The 20,697-nt window shown below is 38.3% G+C and overlaps 1 protein-coding gene across 1 annotated transcript in view; it reads left to right on the forward strand.

The window, feature by feature from the left end:
• TBX18 (T-box transcription factor 18) overlaps positions 1-20,303 on the forward strand; it is a 45,640-nt gene extending 25,337 nt beyond the window's left edge. Inside the window, exons 6-8 of the mRNA XM_072999073.2 lie at positions 1,676-1,740; positions 9,243-9,337; positions 16,109-20,303. Of these exons, the coding sequence (XP_072855174.2) occupies positions 1,676-1,740; positions 9,243-9,337; positions 16,109-16,833 (885 nt within the window). The 3' untranslated portion in view covers positions 16,834-20,303. The remainder of the gene's footprint in view (positions 1-1,675; positions 1,741-9,242; positions 9,338-16,108) is intronic.
• Positions 20,304-20,697: the final 394 nt, after the last annotated feature.

Raw genomic sequence — 20,697 nt, forward strand, 5'->3', positions numbered from 1 at the left:
ATCTGTGGTTGCAGTCTAAATGACCATAGAGAATTGTGTGTCATCACAAGTATCACATTATGGCCAATGGCCAAAGAACAACTCAGTTAATTTCTGTATGCCAAAAAGGTTTGGGGATTGAATTTCTTGAATCTGAGCCCTAGACAAGATGATTTGGAAAGTGAAGAGACTTTTGGAAGCAGTTTGTGATAGCTGTTCAAAGAAGAAAAGTCCAAAAGTCTCACTGAGTGTACCAATAATCCTGTGTGCACCTAGGATAAGCCTTTGGACCGTAGCCAACAATGACTTGTTTAGGGTTGGTGGAGATTATTGGATGTATCATCTCAAATCAGAGGGAAAAAAAGCAGATGATGAAGCTGAAAAATGCTTGAAAATTATAGGATATGAATGCAGTTTTGTCTTTTTATTTGCTAAACCTGTCCGTAAACACTGCAGCCCTACTTTTTTTTTTGGTCCAAAAGCAAAGTCTTTGCTTGTTTTTTTTTCACGCTACAACATCACACTGGCAAGAAAACTTTTCTCAGGATTTTATCATGATGCTTTGGGCCAAGCTCCTCTCCTGTATTCTGTGCCGTACCACCTTCAGAATATCTATAGGCCTGTACAGTGGAAATCATTCTGTCATGAGATTCTCTGCCTGAAAGAAAAAGACAGTTCATGTTAAAAAGGGTTTAATTCGCATTGGGTTCCTAAGCTGCTGATTGAACTTGTGTTTGCATAGGAACTGGGGCATATGTATTCAGCATGAGCAAATACTAGAGTAACCACCAATCTGGCACCTAATTCCTGTACTTTCAGTAAGACACTTGCCTTAAGCATGGCTGCCAAGAGCACCAACCCTGCTCCAGTAGCTCTAACTCTTCCCAGCCCTGCCTCTTTTAACTGAGGAAAGCTAGCAAAGTATCTCAGAGCCACAGAAGTGTTAAATCCTTTCTGCTTGGGTACCTGAAATGGAGGGAAGCTGCACTTGTCCCTTTGCAGCCCTACGCAAAATGAGATGATTAGGACTCTCCATATCTTCCTTTTATAGCCTGCTGCAAATTGTGCGAGTGTTCTGTTAATTCGCTTTAACTGGAGGAGGCAGTAGTAGCAGACAGGTGAACAATAAGCATTTGATACACTGTGTGCAGATGTGATCAATCCAAATTAGCTTCTTTCACCTGCTGTGTTTTCCTAGCATATTTTTGAAGATGATTAAGTAATTACATAACGGTGGCAGTTTGGCTTTTAAAAAATCTTTTACATTATATGTATTTTTAAAAAGTTACTACAGTATAATGTTTTAAATCATATGTCATGTGGGATGGGTAAAAATAAATAAACTGTATCTTAATAGATATTTGCAGGTAAAACAAATCCATGTATAAATAAGCCACTTAGATTGTTAAAATACTTGTATTTTCCATTTTTACTCCAGTTACTGGATTAGCAAGATTCTTACCTTTTCCATTGCTGGTTTTAGTATCCTTAGACTCTTCAGTGAATCACATTGCTAGATCCATGTTTCTAGTAGGACTCAGGATTTATGTTTCTTAATTACCTGGTCAAATTGAATAGCTAACTGCAGATTGAAATTGTGCATCAGCATCCACAAACTGGTGCAGCTTCAGCATCGTTTTGAAGACAGATGTCTTTGTAGGTTAATTTACTTGAACACGTTCTGTCATCTTTACAGATCACCCGACTCAAGATTGATAGGAATCCCTTTGCCAAAGGATTTCGAGATTCTGGACGTAACAGGTAGGCTTTCAGACACTTAGAATTTACCTGATTCTTGCCACTAATAGTGGAGCTAAGCTATTTATCACCAAATACTTTGTGCTTCTTTTTTTCACAGTGCCTTGTTTATGTCCAGGGACTATGCTCTATATCTAAAATTTAGATATTAGATATTAGTGGAAACTTTTGACACATGTTTTTGTTGTGCCATATAGACAGAACATTACATCTGTGTTGTACAAAGTCCATCAACTTTCACTTTTTGAAATTCTGTGTATTCTCTGTTAAATAATTTTTCTAATTCATGCAGCTAAACCTGTAGTTTATTCCTCGGATAAACAAACAACTGTTTAAACAACTAAAGGCTTCAATCCTGTGAACACTTATTTGAGTCAAGCCCTGTTGGACATAATAGGATTTGCTTCTGAATAAATACATTAACTAGTATAGTATAGTGAATAGACTAGAGGACCATTTTTTGCAGCCACCAGCACCCCTGGGGCTCACATTACTGCAAAAAAATAATTTCTTAAATTATTTATTTTTAAAAAAATGTCCACTAGATGGTGCAAGGGAACTTTTCTGTTAAACCCCCCCCCCTTTTTTTAGTTAAATCCCTTTTCTAGTTAACAATAATTAGCAACCTTTGTAGCAACCTTTATGAAACACAGACCATTGCATTAAAAAATTTGAGTAAAATATGCAAATTAGCCTTTTTGGTCATGCCCCTTCCCTTTAGCCCCACCCCTCTATGAATGTTCTTGCTTCCTTGAGGTACTTTAAAAAAAGGCAAGATATTAATATAAATTTATAAAGGGAAGGAACAAAGGGAGGTGATGCACATTGATAATATAGATACAAATGCAGATGATTCTTCCTCCAGAATACTTAAAGACCATATTTGCATTCCACACCTATCTACCCACATTCTTCAAATATATAACATCAAGGAAGGAACAGGTCATTTAAAAATAATATCCAGAATATTATTATTTTTTCTTTTCTTTTTTAATAAGGACCAGTTAGTGGTACCTAGAAACAGATTCTAAGGCCTTCTTAGTGGCTCCCAGGTTAGAATGCTGTGCCCCAAGATACCAGTTTGGCCCCCTCCCTCTTGTTCTTGCATCATCATCGGGCAAAGATCTTCCTTTTCAGGCTGACTTTTAAGCAATAAGTGTCTAGGGAACACTTGATTTTTAAAAAATTTAGATATTAATTTTTTAAAAAATTTCAAAATTGTTTTTAATTTTGACCAGCATTTAATTGTTTTTTTAATATATCATTTTAGTATTGTATTTTAAACTTGTTATTATTGTATGATTTTAATTTGTTCTGAGCCACCGTGAGTCACCCATGGGGAGAAAGGTGGCATATAAACAAGCAGACAAACAAATTTGTCAATCCAAATCAAATATCTTCTTTGATAGAGATGAGGTCTTCATATTCTCATATGAATCCAAAGCCCACTGACACAGGTAACCGGCTTGATGAACATCCACCCCCAGGACCAGTGTCATCTTCTATGCCCCAATCGTGGCAGTAGAGCAGCTGCCGCAGCCCCGCTTCCCTGCTTGTTCAGCCACTCCAGCAAGAGGGCAGGAGGATGGGTCTCTCTGCTTAGCTGTAGAGTGGCTGGGTAAGCTGGGGGACGGGGTTGGGGCAGCTGAGCTCCTGCCACGATTGGGGCACAGAATATGATGTCCCCACACAGTATGTAGTCTGGCAGGTTCCGGGTGGTGGTTGTTCCTCAAGCTGGCCACCTGTGCCAGCAGACTTCGTATTCATCTACGAATATGAAGCCTCCATCTCTATTCTTTGCAATACAGTATTGATGTAATATGATTGAGTTCAGACTGAAATTTGTCTTTTGTAAGAAATAAAATATTGTAGATGTCTGCCACTTACGTATGCACCTGACTTGATGTTGTGAATGAAATTTAGTCATTCACTTTTCAGTACTCTAAAATATTCAGAAAATACAGTGGGGTCTTGACTTGAGAACTTAATCCGTATTGGAACGCGGTTCTCAAGTCGAAAAGTTCTCAAGTCAAATCTGCATTTCCCATAGGAATGCATTGAAAACCATTTGATCCGTATCTGCTCTTTTCTGTCCATAGAAACTAATGGGAAGCTGCTATTCCACCTTCGACCACTAGAGGGGGATATTTTGTTTCTTTTTTTCTTAGGTCAAGAAAAGTTCAGGGAAGTCAGGGAAAATACAGTCCAGGCAGTACCAGGCAGTCTGAAGACTCCCAATCCACTCTCTAAACGCTGGGAGGAGTGAGGAAGCAGACAGGCACCCTTTTCACTGGCCAACAGTTAACCGAAAGTTCAAATTTTGCACTTTCCCTGCCTCCCACGTGGGTTTTTTTCAGTTCTTAACTCAAATCTAAGTACTTAAGTCAAGTCAATATTTTCCTATGAGAGCGGTTCTTAAGTCAAAATGTTCTTAACTCAAGTCGTTCTTAAGTCAAGACCCCACTGTAAGGAGAAAAACAAATAGGAGTTAGCAAACAAGGAAAGAAAATAAATGATCTTACGTGAAACTGCAAAGGATTAGACAAGTTGTGCCATAAATTTAAGCATACCGGGTCTCAGTTGTTTATTAGAGCATAAAGGTAAAGGTTCCCCTTGACATTTTAGTCAGTCATGTTCGACTCTAAGGGGCAGTGCTTATCTCCGTTTCCAAGCTGTAGAGCCAGCGTTTGTCCGAAGACAGTTTCCGTTGTCACGTGGCCAGCGCGGCTATACACGGAACACTGTTTACCTTCCCACCGAGGTGGTACCTATTTATCTACTCGCACTTACATGCTTTCGAACTGCTAGGTTGGCAAGGAGCTGGGACAAAGCGACGGGAGCTCACTCCGTCGTGTGGATTTGGTCTTACGATCTTACAACTCCTGGTCTTCTGACCCTGCAGCACACAAAGGCTTCTGCGGTTTAGCCCGCAGCGCCACCACGTCCCACCTTTATTATTAGAGCATAATGCAGGGCAACTGCTAGTAGTAGTAGTAACATTATCATCATCAACAAGGAAAAGACTTCAGATCTTTCAGTGATTGATGCAAGGAGATTTATTTTATATTCTCAGATATTTTGCTCTAAGAGTTATGGATTCAAACGCCATCAAGCTGCAATTAAATGAGATATTTAGAAGAGTAAAACAATATCAGCTCTGGCCAAAAATCCTGCTGATTAGTGTAGTAAATTGCATCAGAGTAGACCCAATGAATCAATAGGGATTTGGTGAGCCAACTCTTCTCTGAGTTCCCTTGATTCAGATGTACCTACTGTAGTGCAATTTATTATACCAGAAACAGGATTTTTGTAACTGAGTAAAAGCAAAGTATGCTGCTTATATACTGCCCCATAGAACTTAAAGCACTCTCTGGGTGGTTTACAAGTTAATTATGCAGGCTACACAGTGCCCCCCCCCCCCAGCAAGCTAGGTACTCATTTTACCAACCTTGGAAAGGTGGAAGGCTGAGTGAACTTTGAGTTGGCTACTGGCAATTGAACCCCAAGTTGTGAACACAATTTTGGCTGCAGTACAGCAGTTTAACCACTGCAGCACGAGCTCTGAGTAGTAACCCAGAAGGTCAACTTCTAAGTAAATATTTACCAGAAGCTGAAATTAATTTTGCAAATATGATTTTATTATTTGCTCTAATAGGTGTATTTTTTAATTTTTTAAAACATATAGTACCTTGTTGCTCTAAAATCGGTATTATAAATTTTATTTATTTATATTCTGTAATAATCATAGGACCCAGGAGCAATAGCAAATGGAAAAGAGAAGTCTAGAAACATTATTCAGACTTCTAGTTAGCAACCTTCCACACTTCAAGCTTATCCTTTACGCCATGAGAAATACGAACTTGCTTTTAAAGAAATAAGTCCAGATTTCACATTCGAGCGTATGTGCAATTGCAATAGTGCAGTAAACTAGTCTCACTTGTTATTACGGTAACACCATTAATATCTATGCAGCAAGATACCTAAGGAATATTTTTTAAAAAAATATTTGTTAAAAAAATTTTTTTTCACAGTGTTAAGAGGCCATACAAGAATTGGGGGGGGAAGTATATGACCTGTTCAAGCAGGTTTGAGTTTTGGTCACTTATGCAAAAAGCTAAATGATAGGAATGGATAAAGAATCTTGTTGTACATGACATTTAATTTATTTAATTAAATTCAAAGTTGCGCTGCAGGGTCCAGAGAAAAATCATATGATATCAAAAGAAACAGTAATTATGTTAATTTGGCCAAAGATTCAGCCATAAGCATCTACTTTCCTAGTCAAACCTATTCAGAAATAAACCTCAGTAAAACAACTGTTTCTGTATAAACTAGTTCAAGTTTTCATAGACCAGAATTTTTCTTCCTTTACTTTTCCTAGATTATCTCATTGCTGTTCCACCACAAGCTGCTTATGAAAGATATGAGAGGGGGATGCTTGGAGCAGTATTTGAAACACCTCGACTGAAAATTAAAATTCAGAACTAAAATTCAGTATAGTAGGACCTGTGATGTGGAATAAATCCATGCACACATGGAAATGTCTTTATGTATACATAAGGACTTTTGCATCCCAGCCTAACAATACAGTCCTGTCACATAGTGCAAAATGTGCAGAGCTTGGGCAAGATGTATCCCATCAGTCTTGTCCCTATGTCTCATAAAGATTTAGCCCAGACTCCTTCATCACCCTAAAGCCTCACCTCTTAGGAAAAAAAAAATCTAAGGGAGAAGGAAGCCTGATCCAGTGGGAACCACCACCTCAAGATGCCTGGTGCTCCTTTGTGGAAGTGGTTCCAGATCGCATCCCCCCCACTACTTGTCTTTCCTATCATGTCCCTGAAGATGTTAAGTTCTAGTTAATTCAACGGGCATTATTTTCAAGTAAAAAGATAAAGGGATTTCAGCCCATGAATGCATTTGTTCTTCTCTAGTTGTACATCTCATTTAACACAACCGTCTGAATGCTGTTGATGTTCAGGTCATGTTTGTGTAGCTTCCCATGGCTAGTTGTGGCTAACTGGTGAGGTACCAGGGTGCATCGCTGTCATGTGCCTAATCATGCATCTGATTGCGCAACCAAGATGTAATCTGGCACCTCATCAATTAGTCTCAATTAGCCACCTACATTTCTACCCAGATGTTATGCAACCATCAATAGGATTCCAGCCAATGAAACACAATCTTGCACTTCTTGTTTGTTAATACAGATCCTCTTAAATAGTTTTTAACATTGGAAATAAAAGACGAAGCCAATTAGAAGTGGTCAGCCTATGTGAGAACTGGACCTTTGCTTAATTTTGAAAGCCTTCTAGCAGCAGTTATTTCGGAATTGTCCCACCTGACTGGTAGGGAAGAAGAGGAGTAAAGGAAAGTGGGTGGTAGAAGGAGTTGGGGAGGGGGGGAGGGGAAAAATGTCCCTGTCCGCTGTTGATTTCTGCCCTGCCATCACAAGCATGTGGTTCCTGATGAATTACCCCAGAGATAACAGGCAAGACAAGAAAGATTCCCTATCCCTATTATAGAATGTCAAGCTGAGTTGTTAGCAAATTATAGTTACAATATCAGCCCATAATTCTTTTTGAGGACACTTGTAGGGAGTTCATTGATATGAATCTTTTCTTTTTCCTTTTTGTTCGTGTAATTTACAGTCTCACACATGGTTTATAGAAACCAATGGCTTTGTGCCTTAAAAGCATGCCTTTCCTGCTGAACTTTTGCAAAGCGAAACAGAATTTATATAGTGAGAATAGTTAAGTTTCTTCACACAGGCCTTAGAAAATGATCCTATAAAAATCTTTACTCAGGGAGGTAGGAAAAAAAATTCTTAAGTACTTCAGGAGGAAAATGCGATAGCTTAGTTAAATAAAATTGCCCATTTGGAAATATAAATTAGGGTGGTGATAAAATGTGGAAATTGTTCGAAAGCATCTTGTATAAATTATCACCTTGGCTACATTCCTCCAGGAGGTAGGCTTTTATCTCTGATTTAACTAGAAATGAAAAGTCTCCATTACCACAGGGGAAGAAGAATGAAAGCTTTTTAAATATATATAGAGCCACATTTAGTTAATACTTTATAACTCTTTCCTGCAGCATTTCTGGAATCTTTCTGGCACCACTGACTTAGAGAAACAATATGATGGGGAAATATGTGTTCCTCCAAATTGCTGTGCTAAAATGCAATTGCATTTTGATTTTGTCTCCAAAGGAAGCAGATTCTATAAGTTAATTATGTATTGTATGAAGAAGTCCTTTGTCTTGTCCATCCGAAGCATACTGCCAATCACTTTAATAGTGTGACCTCCAAGTTCCTGTGCTATGGGAGAAACTCAGACATGCCTGTGTCCGTCCATCACACATAATTTTATACATTTTCTTCATCCAGCTCTCATTTTCTAAATGAAAAAGCCCCAAGCATTTTAATCTTTTTTTTTAACATGGAAAATGGCCATTGCCATTTTCTTCAGTTTTTCCAGTCCTGTGATGAAAACCTAATAGTAAACTTGTATGTGGGATTAAGTGTTCTACTTCTGTGTAGCCTGATAGAAAATATTTGTATCTGATTTGTAAAGAATGCTTTTGGAAATTCTCTCCCTTACAGCAGAGAGAAGGAATGAGTCCTGTCTCAGTTTTGCTTTTCATGGGCAAAAATGGCAGGCTTCTTACATGCAAGCCAGGAAACATGGTTTAAAATAAACATTCCTACCCATAATTTTAAATTGAGTTGTTTGGTGATTGATTATAGTTCCTGGTTCATACACAAGGATAAGTTAGGACTCAAGGAAAGTAAAACTGAATCATGTTTTATTCTTCCTCCTATTAAATCAGGACGAGGAGAGAGCAGAGTGAGCCAGAGTCTTTACCTGGGCTCACAGAGACCCTTGCAGTTTAGTCTCGTGTGTAACTCCATTGGAGGAAAAAAAATTGGTTAATTCTCTTTTAGATAGCAAAGCATAAAGTAAAAAAAAAAGATGCAGCACAGGGGAAACATGATGGAGAATAGCTAAATATCCCAGCTTCTATCCTTTTTTCTCATTGTGACAAGCCCTTTATACTGTATATAAAAATCACTCTTAAGTAGCTTACGTTGAAAATAAAAGCATATTTACTTATGGTTGATCATTAGTTATAATCAGAAGAATAAAAGAAAGGAAAATGGAGTCTCCACAATGTGGAAGATACGTCCTCCATGCTTGTTATATGCTCAGACGTCAGAGAAGGAGAAAGAGAGCAAACAAACAACCGGAAGCAAACTGGAAGAGAGGGAAAGGGGCTTGCTTCAGGCTGAGGGGAGGGGGAAGGACTTTGCTAATAGGTTAGTGGCAAAGCATAATTATGTTAGGCTGTGAAGCTCCCTTCCCACTGGAACACAATGTTAGGTTGCATTCAAGATTGTTATTTTTTTCCAGCAGAATCAAGCCAGGGAGAGTTATAAAGCACTGTCAAGCACAAGCACATTTTAGACTGTTCTCTTCACAAAATTTTATTGTTATTTTCTCTAGGATGGGACTAGAAGCTTTAGTTGAGTCCTATGCATTTTGGAGACCTTCTCTGAGGACGCTTACATTTGAAGATATACCTGGAATTGCAAAACAAGGTACCAGTTTTATTCAAGGGATTCAGCACCACCAAATACGATTTACTTGCATACTTACAGTGGTGCCCCGCATAGCAACGATAATCCATTCCGGAAAAATTGTCGCTATCCGGATTCGTCGCTATGCGAAAAGAAAAAGCTCATAGGAATGCATTAAACCCCGTTTAAGGCATTCCTATGGGCATAAAACTCACCGTTCTGCTAAAATCCTCCATATGGCCACCATTTTCGCTGCCCGGTATGCGAGGAAACGGCACGAAAACACTGCGGGTGGCCATTTTTCCCGGCGGCCATTTTGGAACCACTAATCAGCTGTTTTTAAAACATCGCTATGCGAAAACCGGTAAGCGAAACAGCTTACCGATCATCGCAAAGTGATGTTTTACCATTAAAAACATCATTATGCGATCACAAAAACGATCGCAAAAAATCAGTTGCTATGCGGATTCGTCGTTAAAAAAGGCGCTCGTTAAGCGAGGCACCACTGTATTTTCATGTAATTGGTATGTTCTTGAGAGCTCTTGCAGGAGTGCATAGCAACACAAAGACAACACAAGCTCAGTGGTTTAGGTTTCTGGCTGCAGAGTCAGAGGCTGAGAGTTCGATTCCCCGTTGTGCCTCCTTGACAGGGGCTGGACTGGATGATCCATAAGGTCCCTTCGAGTTCTGCAGTTCAAAGATTAGTATAATAATATTATTAAATCTTTAAAAACAGATTTAGAAGCATTTTCTAACTTAAAATTACAATTAAATGTTCAAATTAAAAATATATTCACTAAGCATGCAGGTTATATCTCTTTTATATCAACAGGGAACCTTCTGTTGAGTTCTGGGATTATTTTTAAAATTAGACAACTTTGCTTTTAAACAGAGATGGCAAAATGACAGTTAACCATTGCAGCATGCGCTTACCTGGAAAAATCAGCAATTATTTAAATGTAATAGCAGGATTCATTTCCTGTTACTTGTATGTATGTATAAGTACATATGTATGTGTTTATATGGATTCAGATGTGATTATTTGATTTCCAAGATATCTTGAATAAGAAAATAAACATGGTGTGGCTTTACTGAGAACTATGCTCATGAATCACAAAGTGTAGCATCATCATTACAAGGAAATAGACTAGTTCAAAAATCTTTAAAATGGAGACGGGGAAAGGGGAGGTAGGTTTTTTTCAAAAACAATGAAGTAAAACATTTCAGATAAGTAATCTTAAAACTTTTCATATGTACTTCATTTGTTATGCACTTGGATTGGGGTAACCTGGGTTGAAATTTTTTACTCAGCTGTAAAACTTAGGTATAAAATTTGCTTCCCTGGCCTTTGTTGATGGTAAGACCACAAGTAAATAATCAATAGGGTTCTGCTTTTAGGCCTGTATATAATGATATAATAGTGCTAAGCGGAAGGCCTGCTGCACTAATTGCACATTTCACAGTTAGAGCAAGGGTGGTATCCATTACTGATTTTTTTTCTTGCACACAAGATGGTGTACACAGCTCCTCCAAAGGTTGCACATATAGTTGACAACTTCTTGCATAGCCATTGGATGGGGACTTTTATTTTGTGGGCATGACTCTGGATTTAGTCCATAGTCTGCGTATTTTAAGCCTCTTTTCCCTCAAATGAGACGCCCTGCTAGAATTAAAAAAAAAAAAACAAACATACTGGCCCTTAGTAAATCACAGATTTACAGCCCATTAGTGGTGTGTGTAATCAGCATTCAGTCATGGGACTGGTTTGAAGTGCTGGTCTGTTGTGCCTGAAATGCAACAAAACGTTCTTGCATTCTTAGGACTGGGTTTTTTTTATTGTTATTAGCCTTCAATGGAACCAAGCCACTTGCTTTTCTCACAAAGAGGGAGATGTAAGTTTCTCTTCATTTTGCTACTACTAGATTCAGAAGAAAAATTATCCCTTCATGGACATCTCCATTTGCTAGTATTCTTACCATTGTAAAAGAATTAAAATTGTTCATCTTGGCACACTTTTAGAAATAGCATCATTATTATTTCACTGAAGTACCTTAAACTTAGCTGCCTGGGTAGCTAATTGGAGTAAATCAGGAACCTTTGCCTGTTCTGCTATATAGTTCTGTTTTAAGGAATTATAAGAACTTTGATATAAGCTGAACATTCAGACTTAGGGTGTTTTGAAGGTCATTAATCCATAGGTCATTCATCCTTCAAGTGGTGAAGCACTAGAGAGCATCTCACAAAGACTCTTTGCAGAGTTTATCTCTTTCGTTTTCATGGGAATATCTCCCGGGATCCAGACTCACCTGGTCCTTCACCCATGTGTCTTCCATAAACTGTAAATGAGCTGAGGTCATGTCTTGCAAAGTTTATAATGGGTGTGACATTCTCTTACAAGAAGTGTTGTCTTTGGCCTTGCAGATTTTTATTATTATTATTATTATTATTATTATTATTATTATTATTATTATTATTATTATTATTATTATTATTATTATTATTATTATTATTATTATTATTATTATTATTGAAAGCTGCTCACTTTACTAAAAACATTGCTTTGAAAATGTTAATGAAGTAAAAAGAAAGGAAAGGAAAGGGAAAAAAAGGCAGGAGCGGGTCAACTTTCAAAGTGAGTGTCTACCACTGAAAGTGAAATACCTATCTGATGTGCTTATGTGCATAATGTTTTACCAGGAGCATGTCCGAACCAAAGTTAAGTGCTTTTGACTCCCCTTGATTTCAACTGAAGAGTTAAGCCCACGTTACCCATCTAATGCTGTATGTGTTTGCTCAGATATAATCCCACTGGGTTCGTTGAGACTTAACTCCGAATAGTATTGTGACATTTTTTCCCATCCAAAACTGGAAGTGATTCAGATTAACTTTAGGTGGATAATGCTCTGGACATTTTTGTTGGTGGTAGTCTTTTCAAGATCATGAAAAGTAATTTGTGATAAGTAATTTGTAGAGTAATTTTCTGAGCAGATACTCTCCACTTTCCTTTTTCAAAAGAAGAAGGCGCTACATGTTGACATAAGCAGAGATCCAGGTTTTTGTTTTCCCAATGTCATGCTGCAATGAAAAGGTTAGAAAAGTAAGCAAGATTTTATCCTTTTTAATAGAGAAAAAGAAATTCCAGGGGGAAATATCTGCACTGGAATAAGTGCCATCAATTCAGAACTGACTTATAGCGACCCTAATAGGGCTTTAAATATAAGTGAGGTATTTAAGGAGTAGTTTTACCACTTCCACTCCCCCAGTGAGTTTCCATGGCCAAATGGAGATTCAAACCCTATTCTCCAGAGTGCTAGTCTATCAGTCTATCCACTACACCACTCTGGGAATTCCTGAAAAAATGGTGAGTTGATATAAATTGACATAGTGGTCTACATTTTTAGATTGCCCTTAAGGGTTTGGTTATGGGGATGTGGAGATCCATTCCTTCATTTTTTTAAAGTTAAGTTGTCATCACTGTATAGAATCAACAACTATAGGCAGCAAAATTCCAGATTGATTGGGTTTTGGAAAATATGGAGAAAATGTGTGTGATAGAAGTATTTTCGATGAAAAGTTCACTTTAGATCTGAAATGTGTATTGCAGAAATACTGAACAGTATAAAAGTCCCTTAGGGCAGTCATTACTTCTCCTTGTTCCCCATTAATTGCCAAGGATTATGGGGGCATAAAATAGCTCTCCTAAACATGCCTAAGAAGCACAGAGTTCATGTTAATGAGTTTTCTTCCTACCGTGTATGAAAAAGAGCCCCCCCCTCTTGGTTCCTTAGGGCCACACAAGCTGTGGAAGTTGTTATTATTGGAGTTAGCAGGTGTTTAGCATTAAAGAGAGAGCCTGAGCAAACTTTTCCATATGATAAACATCCCCTCTTCTTGGCTTATCTTTAAAGAGTATACAGGTCTTCTGTGGGGGTTTCCAGTTGTCCAGGGAGTTGAGAAAGGATCTTTGACTTCTTACTATGAGATGCACTAATCCAGATTTCTAATTTTAATTTTTTTAAAACAAGGCATCTTAGTGAAATCAGTTTTACATGCTTTATGCCACTTTGCATAGATCATGTAAAGAGCAGTCCAGGACAGAAGTACGTAGAATTAAAGCATTAAAGGGAGTAGATAATCAATAAAACCAATTTCCACAGCCACCATGTTGAATCCAATGCCCCCATGAACCTTTGAATAATTTCCATTCACCCTGATCACTAAACCTATCCCTTGCCTGTTTTCTAATACAAAGTTGAGGTTTCCTGGGTGCTAGTGCCTTGAAAGTAGAACAGGAGGTGCAGTGCTGATGATTACAGGAGAAAGCGGTTTCCTGCCTACTGCATCTTGAGGGGGTCATGTATGCTGGCATGACCTGCATAATAACAAATAGACATCTGGTTTACTATCCAGCAGTTGTAAGGGATAAATGGGACACTGGCTGAAATCCAGTAAAGGTAAATGTAAATGTTCTCCTTGACATTTAGTCCACTCATGTCCGACTTTAGGGCACGGTGCTCATCCCCATTTCCAAGCCATAGAACCAGTGTTTCCGTGGTCACATGACCAGTGCGACTAGACATGGAGTGCCGCTCCCTTCCAACCGTGGTGGTACCTATTTATCTACTTGCATTTTTACACACTTTCGAACTGCTAGGTTGGTAGGAGCTGGGACAAGCGACGGGAGCTCACTCTGTCACTTGGATTCAATCTTACAACGGCTGGTCTTCTGACCTTGCAGCACAGAGGCTTCTGCGGTTTAACCCAGAGCGCCACCACGTCCAGTAACAAATCACAATTAGAGTAGGCCCACTATATCAACGGGGTTTACATAAATGTGTACTCACCGAATCCTCACTGATTCAATTGGCTTACTCTAGTTATAATTTACTTCTGGATTTCAGCCTGTATATCAAATGCAGTATATCTTTTCTTTCTTTTTCTTTTTCTTTTAACTTGAAAGAAAGCATCCAAGTACTTGATTCAAAGCAGGACTATCACAAACAGGGAGAGGAGGGCTAGACTTCCTAATGAGCTTTTTTAAATTTTCAGAATGTTATGGATGGTTGGAGTCAGCATCCCCAGTGATAATTTATTGCCTTTTTCTTTTTTAAAAAAATCATGTGCATGGGAAGGGAACTCAGAAATCTGGCTCAGTGGACCTGGTTTGCACTGAGCCTCCACATAATTATTTACGATAAAGATACAGCTCGCAAACTAGCCAGTGGAACTCTACAAATACAACTAATTAATATTTTATAGTTCAGGAATAGCAGGTGAGATAGGCAGGCTTAGTACCCAGATAGAACCATAGGCAGAGATACATAAATGCAGTAAATTTTTAAAAAGCTATTAGGCTTCAGAAATCTTGATGTGACTACCACAACAGAGAGAGATCCACCAGCAGGTTCCGCTCTGTTGTCTCTCTACCCAGACCTGAAAATTTATAATGTGAAGAGATTGCCTCGTCTGAATGAAACAAAACTGGCAAAAGCTTTTGAGTAACCAATATCCTTATCAGACAGTTAAAAAGTCATGTGTAGCCACTGGACTGACATAAGCTGCTCTTGCAAGAGGAACTCTCGAAAAGATTAAATAAAAGAAGGTATTGATGAAAGCACTAAAATTGTACTAGCATACAGTTAAACAAATTTTAACATCAAAAATAATTGCATTAAAAACTGTTGAGGGCAGAACAGCCAAGAAAGTAAAGCACCCACATATCAACAGTTCAGTTAACTAAAAGCCCACCTCTGGCAAAGCCCATCCTCTTTTGGATGTTTGACCCACTAAGGAACAGTAGCAGTGGTTTTAGAAGCCTGGAAAGTGGCTTCAGCAATAACAGGCATTGCAGCTTTCCTTATCTTCTAAGAGTTAGGAACACAGACAAGTTGTTCAGCCTCTGAATTCTAGTCACTGGATACACTGTGCTGTTTCATTGATTTTTCTGTAATTGTTGCAACTCCCTTGTTCTCATCAGTAGAGCACAATTTAGCGACTGCACCAGTAGTGCCCCTTGAAGATTGCATTAGAAGTACAGTACTGTATATAATCCCAGTGCTGCAGGAGAGAAGGTTATCTTCAATATGAACAACTTAAAGTTATGTTTAGCTGTATTATCTGACACTGAGTAGATAGTGTTGCACTTGGTATAAAGGAAGATCAAATATATGTTCAGATCCACCCAGTGTTTCACAGGTATGTCTTCCATCGGTCTCACCAACTTCACAGGAGTATGGGCAAGGTTAAAGGGTGTAGGTTTGACTCTGTTGTTAGGTAGGGTGAGATTACTGTCCCTGGTGGTGAATGCTGGAATAGTTGAGAATAGAGATGCTCCTTTTGTCCATTTTTCCTGAACCTCTTGGTCCTTCTCCCATGGGGGGATGTGGCATACAATTTTTTTTCATGCTCAGTAACATGCTTTAAGCTACATTGCAGTCTTCCAATATGCAACAGAGAACTCTATATTGTCGATTCTGTTGAAGTGAAATTCAGTTTGGTCAGCTTCTTTTTGGTGGAAGGGAAGAACACAGTCTTATCCTATGCTCCATATGGCAAAATGACTAGGCTTTCCTTGGTGTAACATCATTTAAGCCAGTGGTTCTTAACCTTTGTTATTCAGGTGTTTTTGAACTGCAACTCCCAGAAACTTCAGCCAGCAGAGCTGATGGTGAAGGCTTCTGGGAGTTGCAGTCCAAAAACATCTGAGTAACAAAGGTTAAGAACCAGTGATTTAAGCCACCTTGTAATAAATAGATCTCTTCTAGAGTTTTATATTTTCATATTCTCTTCCAGGAAACACTGGCTCCTCCACTTTGCTCCAGGGATCTGGCAATGGTGTACCAACCACTCACCCCCATCTCCATCCTGGGTCCCCTTGCTCTTCTCCTGCCTTCCACCTTGCTCCCAACACTAGCCAGCTCTGCAGCCTCACTCCGGCTGACTACACAGCTTGTGCTCGCTCAGGTCTAGCCCTTAACAGATACAGCACAACCTTGGCTGAAACATACAACAGGCTTACAAACCAAACCAGTGAAGCCTTTGCAACCCCAAGGACTCCTTCTTACGTTGGTGTATCAAGTGGTGCAACTGTGAACATGTCTGTGGCAGGCAGTGATGGTGATGCCTTTAGCTGTCCCCAGGCAGGCTTATCAATGCAGATTTCAGGGATGTCTCCACAACTCCAGTATATCATGCCTTCCCCATCCAGCAATGCCTTTGCCACAAATCAAACACACCAGAGCTCCTACAATACTTTCAGACTTCACAGCCCTTGTGCTCTCTATGGTTACAACTTCTCCACATCCCCCAAACTGGCCGCCAGTCCTGAGAAAATTGTTTCTTCCCAAGGAAGTTTCTTGGGGTCGTCGCCAAGTGGAACCATGACCGATCGGCAGATGTTGCCCCCTGTGGAAGGAGTGCACTTGCTTAGCAGTGGGGGGCAGCAGAATTTCTTTGACTCTAGGACCCTAGGAAGCTTAACACTGTCATCGTCTCAAGTATCTGCACATATGGTTTGATAAAGCCTTTTTAAAAATTAAAAGGACAGCGCACTGGTTCCTATAATGTATTCATTTTGGAGAAGTATGTTAAAGGGACTGATGTATCATGTAAGGTGTTTTATGTTTTTAGTTTTTAAAACTCGGATAACCAGAGGAAATTTGATTGAACCTTTTGACTTGCCTCTGGACAAGTATTTGAATATGTGCTTGTGCTCTAAGCTAAATCATGTTTACTTGCAGAACAGCCTGTTTAGTTTCTTGATAGTGTACACTTCATTTTATAACACGTTTGGCCATATGCAACAAATTTAGCAGGACTTCCTCCAGTACTCTTCTCACCACATCTTTCCCTCTTTAAAGAGCAAAACAACACTCAGGTCTCATTTAGATGAAACAAAGAACATCACATATATATGCATCCCAGATATACATACATATATGTGCATATGTAGCTATATGCATACATAACTTTTTGTAACAGCTGTTGCTGAAGTGTTCTTACCACAATGAGTTGAAGCCATGATGCATGCATTACTTCTCTGTTGTAAGAGAGATAATAAACACGTGTGCTTTCATTAGGCTTAGTCCAGACATCTAGCTGTGGCACATTTTTAAAAGAAAGGGACGCAATCATTTTCCCTCTCAAGCTTTTATGGCGCATCTGGCTTTTCAGAACCATGCCCTTGTTATTATTTTGCATTGTTAGCAGAGGAACACCTACTGGTATAGCATCAAAGTTCAGATTCAGGGGTGAGAATCTAAATTAAGCAGTGGGAAGGGCAATATGGATACTTTTTCTGTACAGAATGAATTCAAAGGAGTTTTGCTCTATGTGAGAGAATATAAAGATTTTTCTATAGAGACTTTTATGTTTTAAAATATTAAATATATGTTTGCAAAAAATAAAAGACAGGCAGGACTTCTAAAATTTCCATAAATATTCTTTTTAAGGATGATTTTTAAGGTTTTAAGGTTGATGTTTCTATAATGTAATTTTGCAAGAAGTATTATGTCCTCCTGTTCTGTAATGCTATACAAAAGCATGCCTACATATTTTTTTCCATATAGATCTCACTTCTAGATTGTTTTGAATGTTACCAAAAAGCTGAAAATGAAGCTTCAAAAGTCTGCGCCATCTGAAATACTTTATTTCTATAAGTGGAATCCTCTACTGTCTTTACAACCTACTTCTACATTGCATGGGATAAGAGCTTGGCATCCCACATAAGACAAGGATCTATAGTTAGTGAAGGGGAGGAAAAGGGTTTGCCTCAGTAAATGTCCAGAAACAGCAGTGTAAATTTTAAAACCCTAAAACAGGGATGGATATGTGGCCCCCAGATTGCAACTCCCACCATCCTTCATGATAGACTATGCTACTTAGGCATGACAGAAGTTGCAGTCTGACATCTGAGGGGTCATAAAACTACAAGACAACCTTGTCATATGAAGTTTGTTTGTTTTTTAATGTGGTTTGTGCAGCAAGATAATCTGCAGTATAGATATTTTCTACTCCGCTGTGATGGCTCAAAGTTCTCCCAACTCCGTATTTTGAGATAGATAGATATACATTTCCCTTCAGTGTGCAAGCCCCTTACAAATAAAACTCCATTTGAATAAACTAGGGTACATGTGCAATTTATTTCTTCTGGATTTTTCATTTGAATGTTTGTTGTTTTCACCATAGGTCTTAACAGAAGTTTTTTTTAAAAAAAAAACCAAACCAACACACTGCTACACAAAATAGTACGTAGGTAGAACCAGAAGTTTTGTACTACTTTTAAGATTAACATATTCTCATTTTTCATAAGCTTAAACACACAAAAGCTCATGAAAAATAAAACTAGTTGGTCTTAAATTGCTACAAGACTCCGGGTTTCTCTTGTCCTACAATAAACTAACACAGCTACTGGCTAGAAGAGTACAAAGTAGTTTTTCAAAAGTCTTAGAGTAACAACACACACATTCACTCACAACTCACCCATTCAGCAATATATTGCATGTATGGAACAGTGAAATGAGAACAGAGGTATCCTTTAGAAGAAATTCAGACCAGCAAATGTAAGGTCTGACAATTCCTATCAGCCTTCCAAAACTGCACATATTTGTTCAAGTAGCGTAGAGGCTCTTTGTATCAAATATTTAATGGAATCTGACAAGTGCTTCTTGTATCCATTATCTTGATTTTTAGAAATTGGGTTCACAGGTTGCAAGGTAATTTTTGAGCCATTTTATGTAACTGCAAAATTGACACGCACCCGCCACATTCCATCATACAGGCTGGGATCCAGAACATCTTGTGCAAAGGCAGGCTGTGTTTTGATGTACGTACAAAGATGTCACCTATTTTTTCGCTTTCATTCTGTCACACTACTTTGGATCCACTGTGGAGAGTATGTTGACTTTCAAGAGTGAGTTTGGAAAGGTTAGCATTTAAATCAATAGGCATAATTTCCATGCTCGTTCAACTGTACTGAATCAGTTAATAACATGATTATAACTTGTGAAACTTCAGGGATGGAGCACACTGTGGTAACCTCTGCATGGAGGACTCCTAAAATCAAAAAATCTTAAACTGATTTTTTGTGGTAATAGGAAAGCTGGAAGAAAGGAAGTTTGCAAATGGCAAGTGACATCTATCTCCCATTCAAGTTAAATATACATGTTTGAAGCAAAGTAATGTTTGGATAAAAGCATATCTGGGAGCATCCTATGAGCTAGATACAACATAGTGCTCATAGTAGGTCATGGTTTTCTCTGAATTACAACATTCAGATAAGTAATTCCAGGTGAGATTCCATGAATTTTTGGTATCTTCTTACTCATTTCTAAGTTTAGGTTTTTGATTACTGTCTCATTAAAGCAGTACTTCCTTCGGTGCATATATGTTACTATAAAGGTTAATAAATGGTTAAACATATCAAATATATTAGACAAAATTTGCACAAAATGTGGAATATAAAGGATGTTGCTGAATGGAAATTTTGAGTCAGTTACACATATTGCAATATTTAATTCAATACACATATACAGATTAGTTTTGAAATGTGCTTTGCTTTCTTAGCGAACATTCGTTGAGGAAAGAGCCGCTAATCCTGTAAACTAAGATTTCCTTCAAAGTGCAGCACCATAGAATCCTCGGGGGCAAGGGATGCGTGCAAAGGTTATTGTAACCCTATGTTCATTATAACTGCTATTGGATTTCCATTAACCTTCCTCTTTTTTGCAATCATTTCTTCTCATATATTGTAAAGTCACCAAGTTGTAGTTGAAATAGCTTTCCCTAAAATACAGTTCATTAATGTACATAGTAAAATGTTACAAAGTCTAGCTTGTTGTGGAATATAAATGAATGTCAAATATGCATTATATCTATAATTATATATAGCTGTACTTTGTTTTTTAAGTCACAGAAATATTGAAGTGTATAACTAAAGACACTTTTCATTAAAATTTGAAAATAAAGATGCTTTTGAAAAACATAAAAATCCATAGTACCCTGTTCCAAAAAGTGTCATAAATTGTGTTCACATGATACATTTCTTCCTTGGAGAACGCTTGCTATGTGTTACATTTGCCTGTGATTTGATTCTTGCCATGTTAAAATCTAATAAGGCAAACATTACATTGTAGATTGTTGGGGAAGCTACATCTTATTGGGCTGCAAATAACCAGCACCTCTTACGTTGACTATGCTGCCTGGGACTGATGGGAGCTGTAGTCCAACACTGTCTGGAGAGCTTCATATTCTCCAGCTTTGTTTTACATACTATCCAAGAAAGTGATACTTCTTGAATTTGTTGCTTGTAAATTTCCCATTGTCAATACATTTTAAAGAAAAAATGCCTAAATACTTAGCACGGCTTACCTTAGCATGTGGCA

The sequence above is a fragment of the Pogona vitticeps genome, chromosome 1, assembly GCF_051106095.1.
Source record: "Pogona vitticeps strain Pit_001003342236 chromosome 1, PviZW2.1, whole genome shotgun sequence".
NCBI classification, from domain to species: Eukaryota; Metazoa; Chordata; class Lepidosauria; order Squamata; family Agamidae; genus Pogona; species Pogona vitticeps.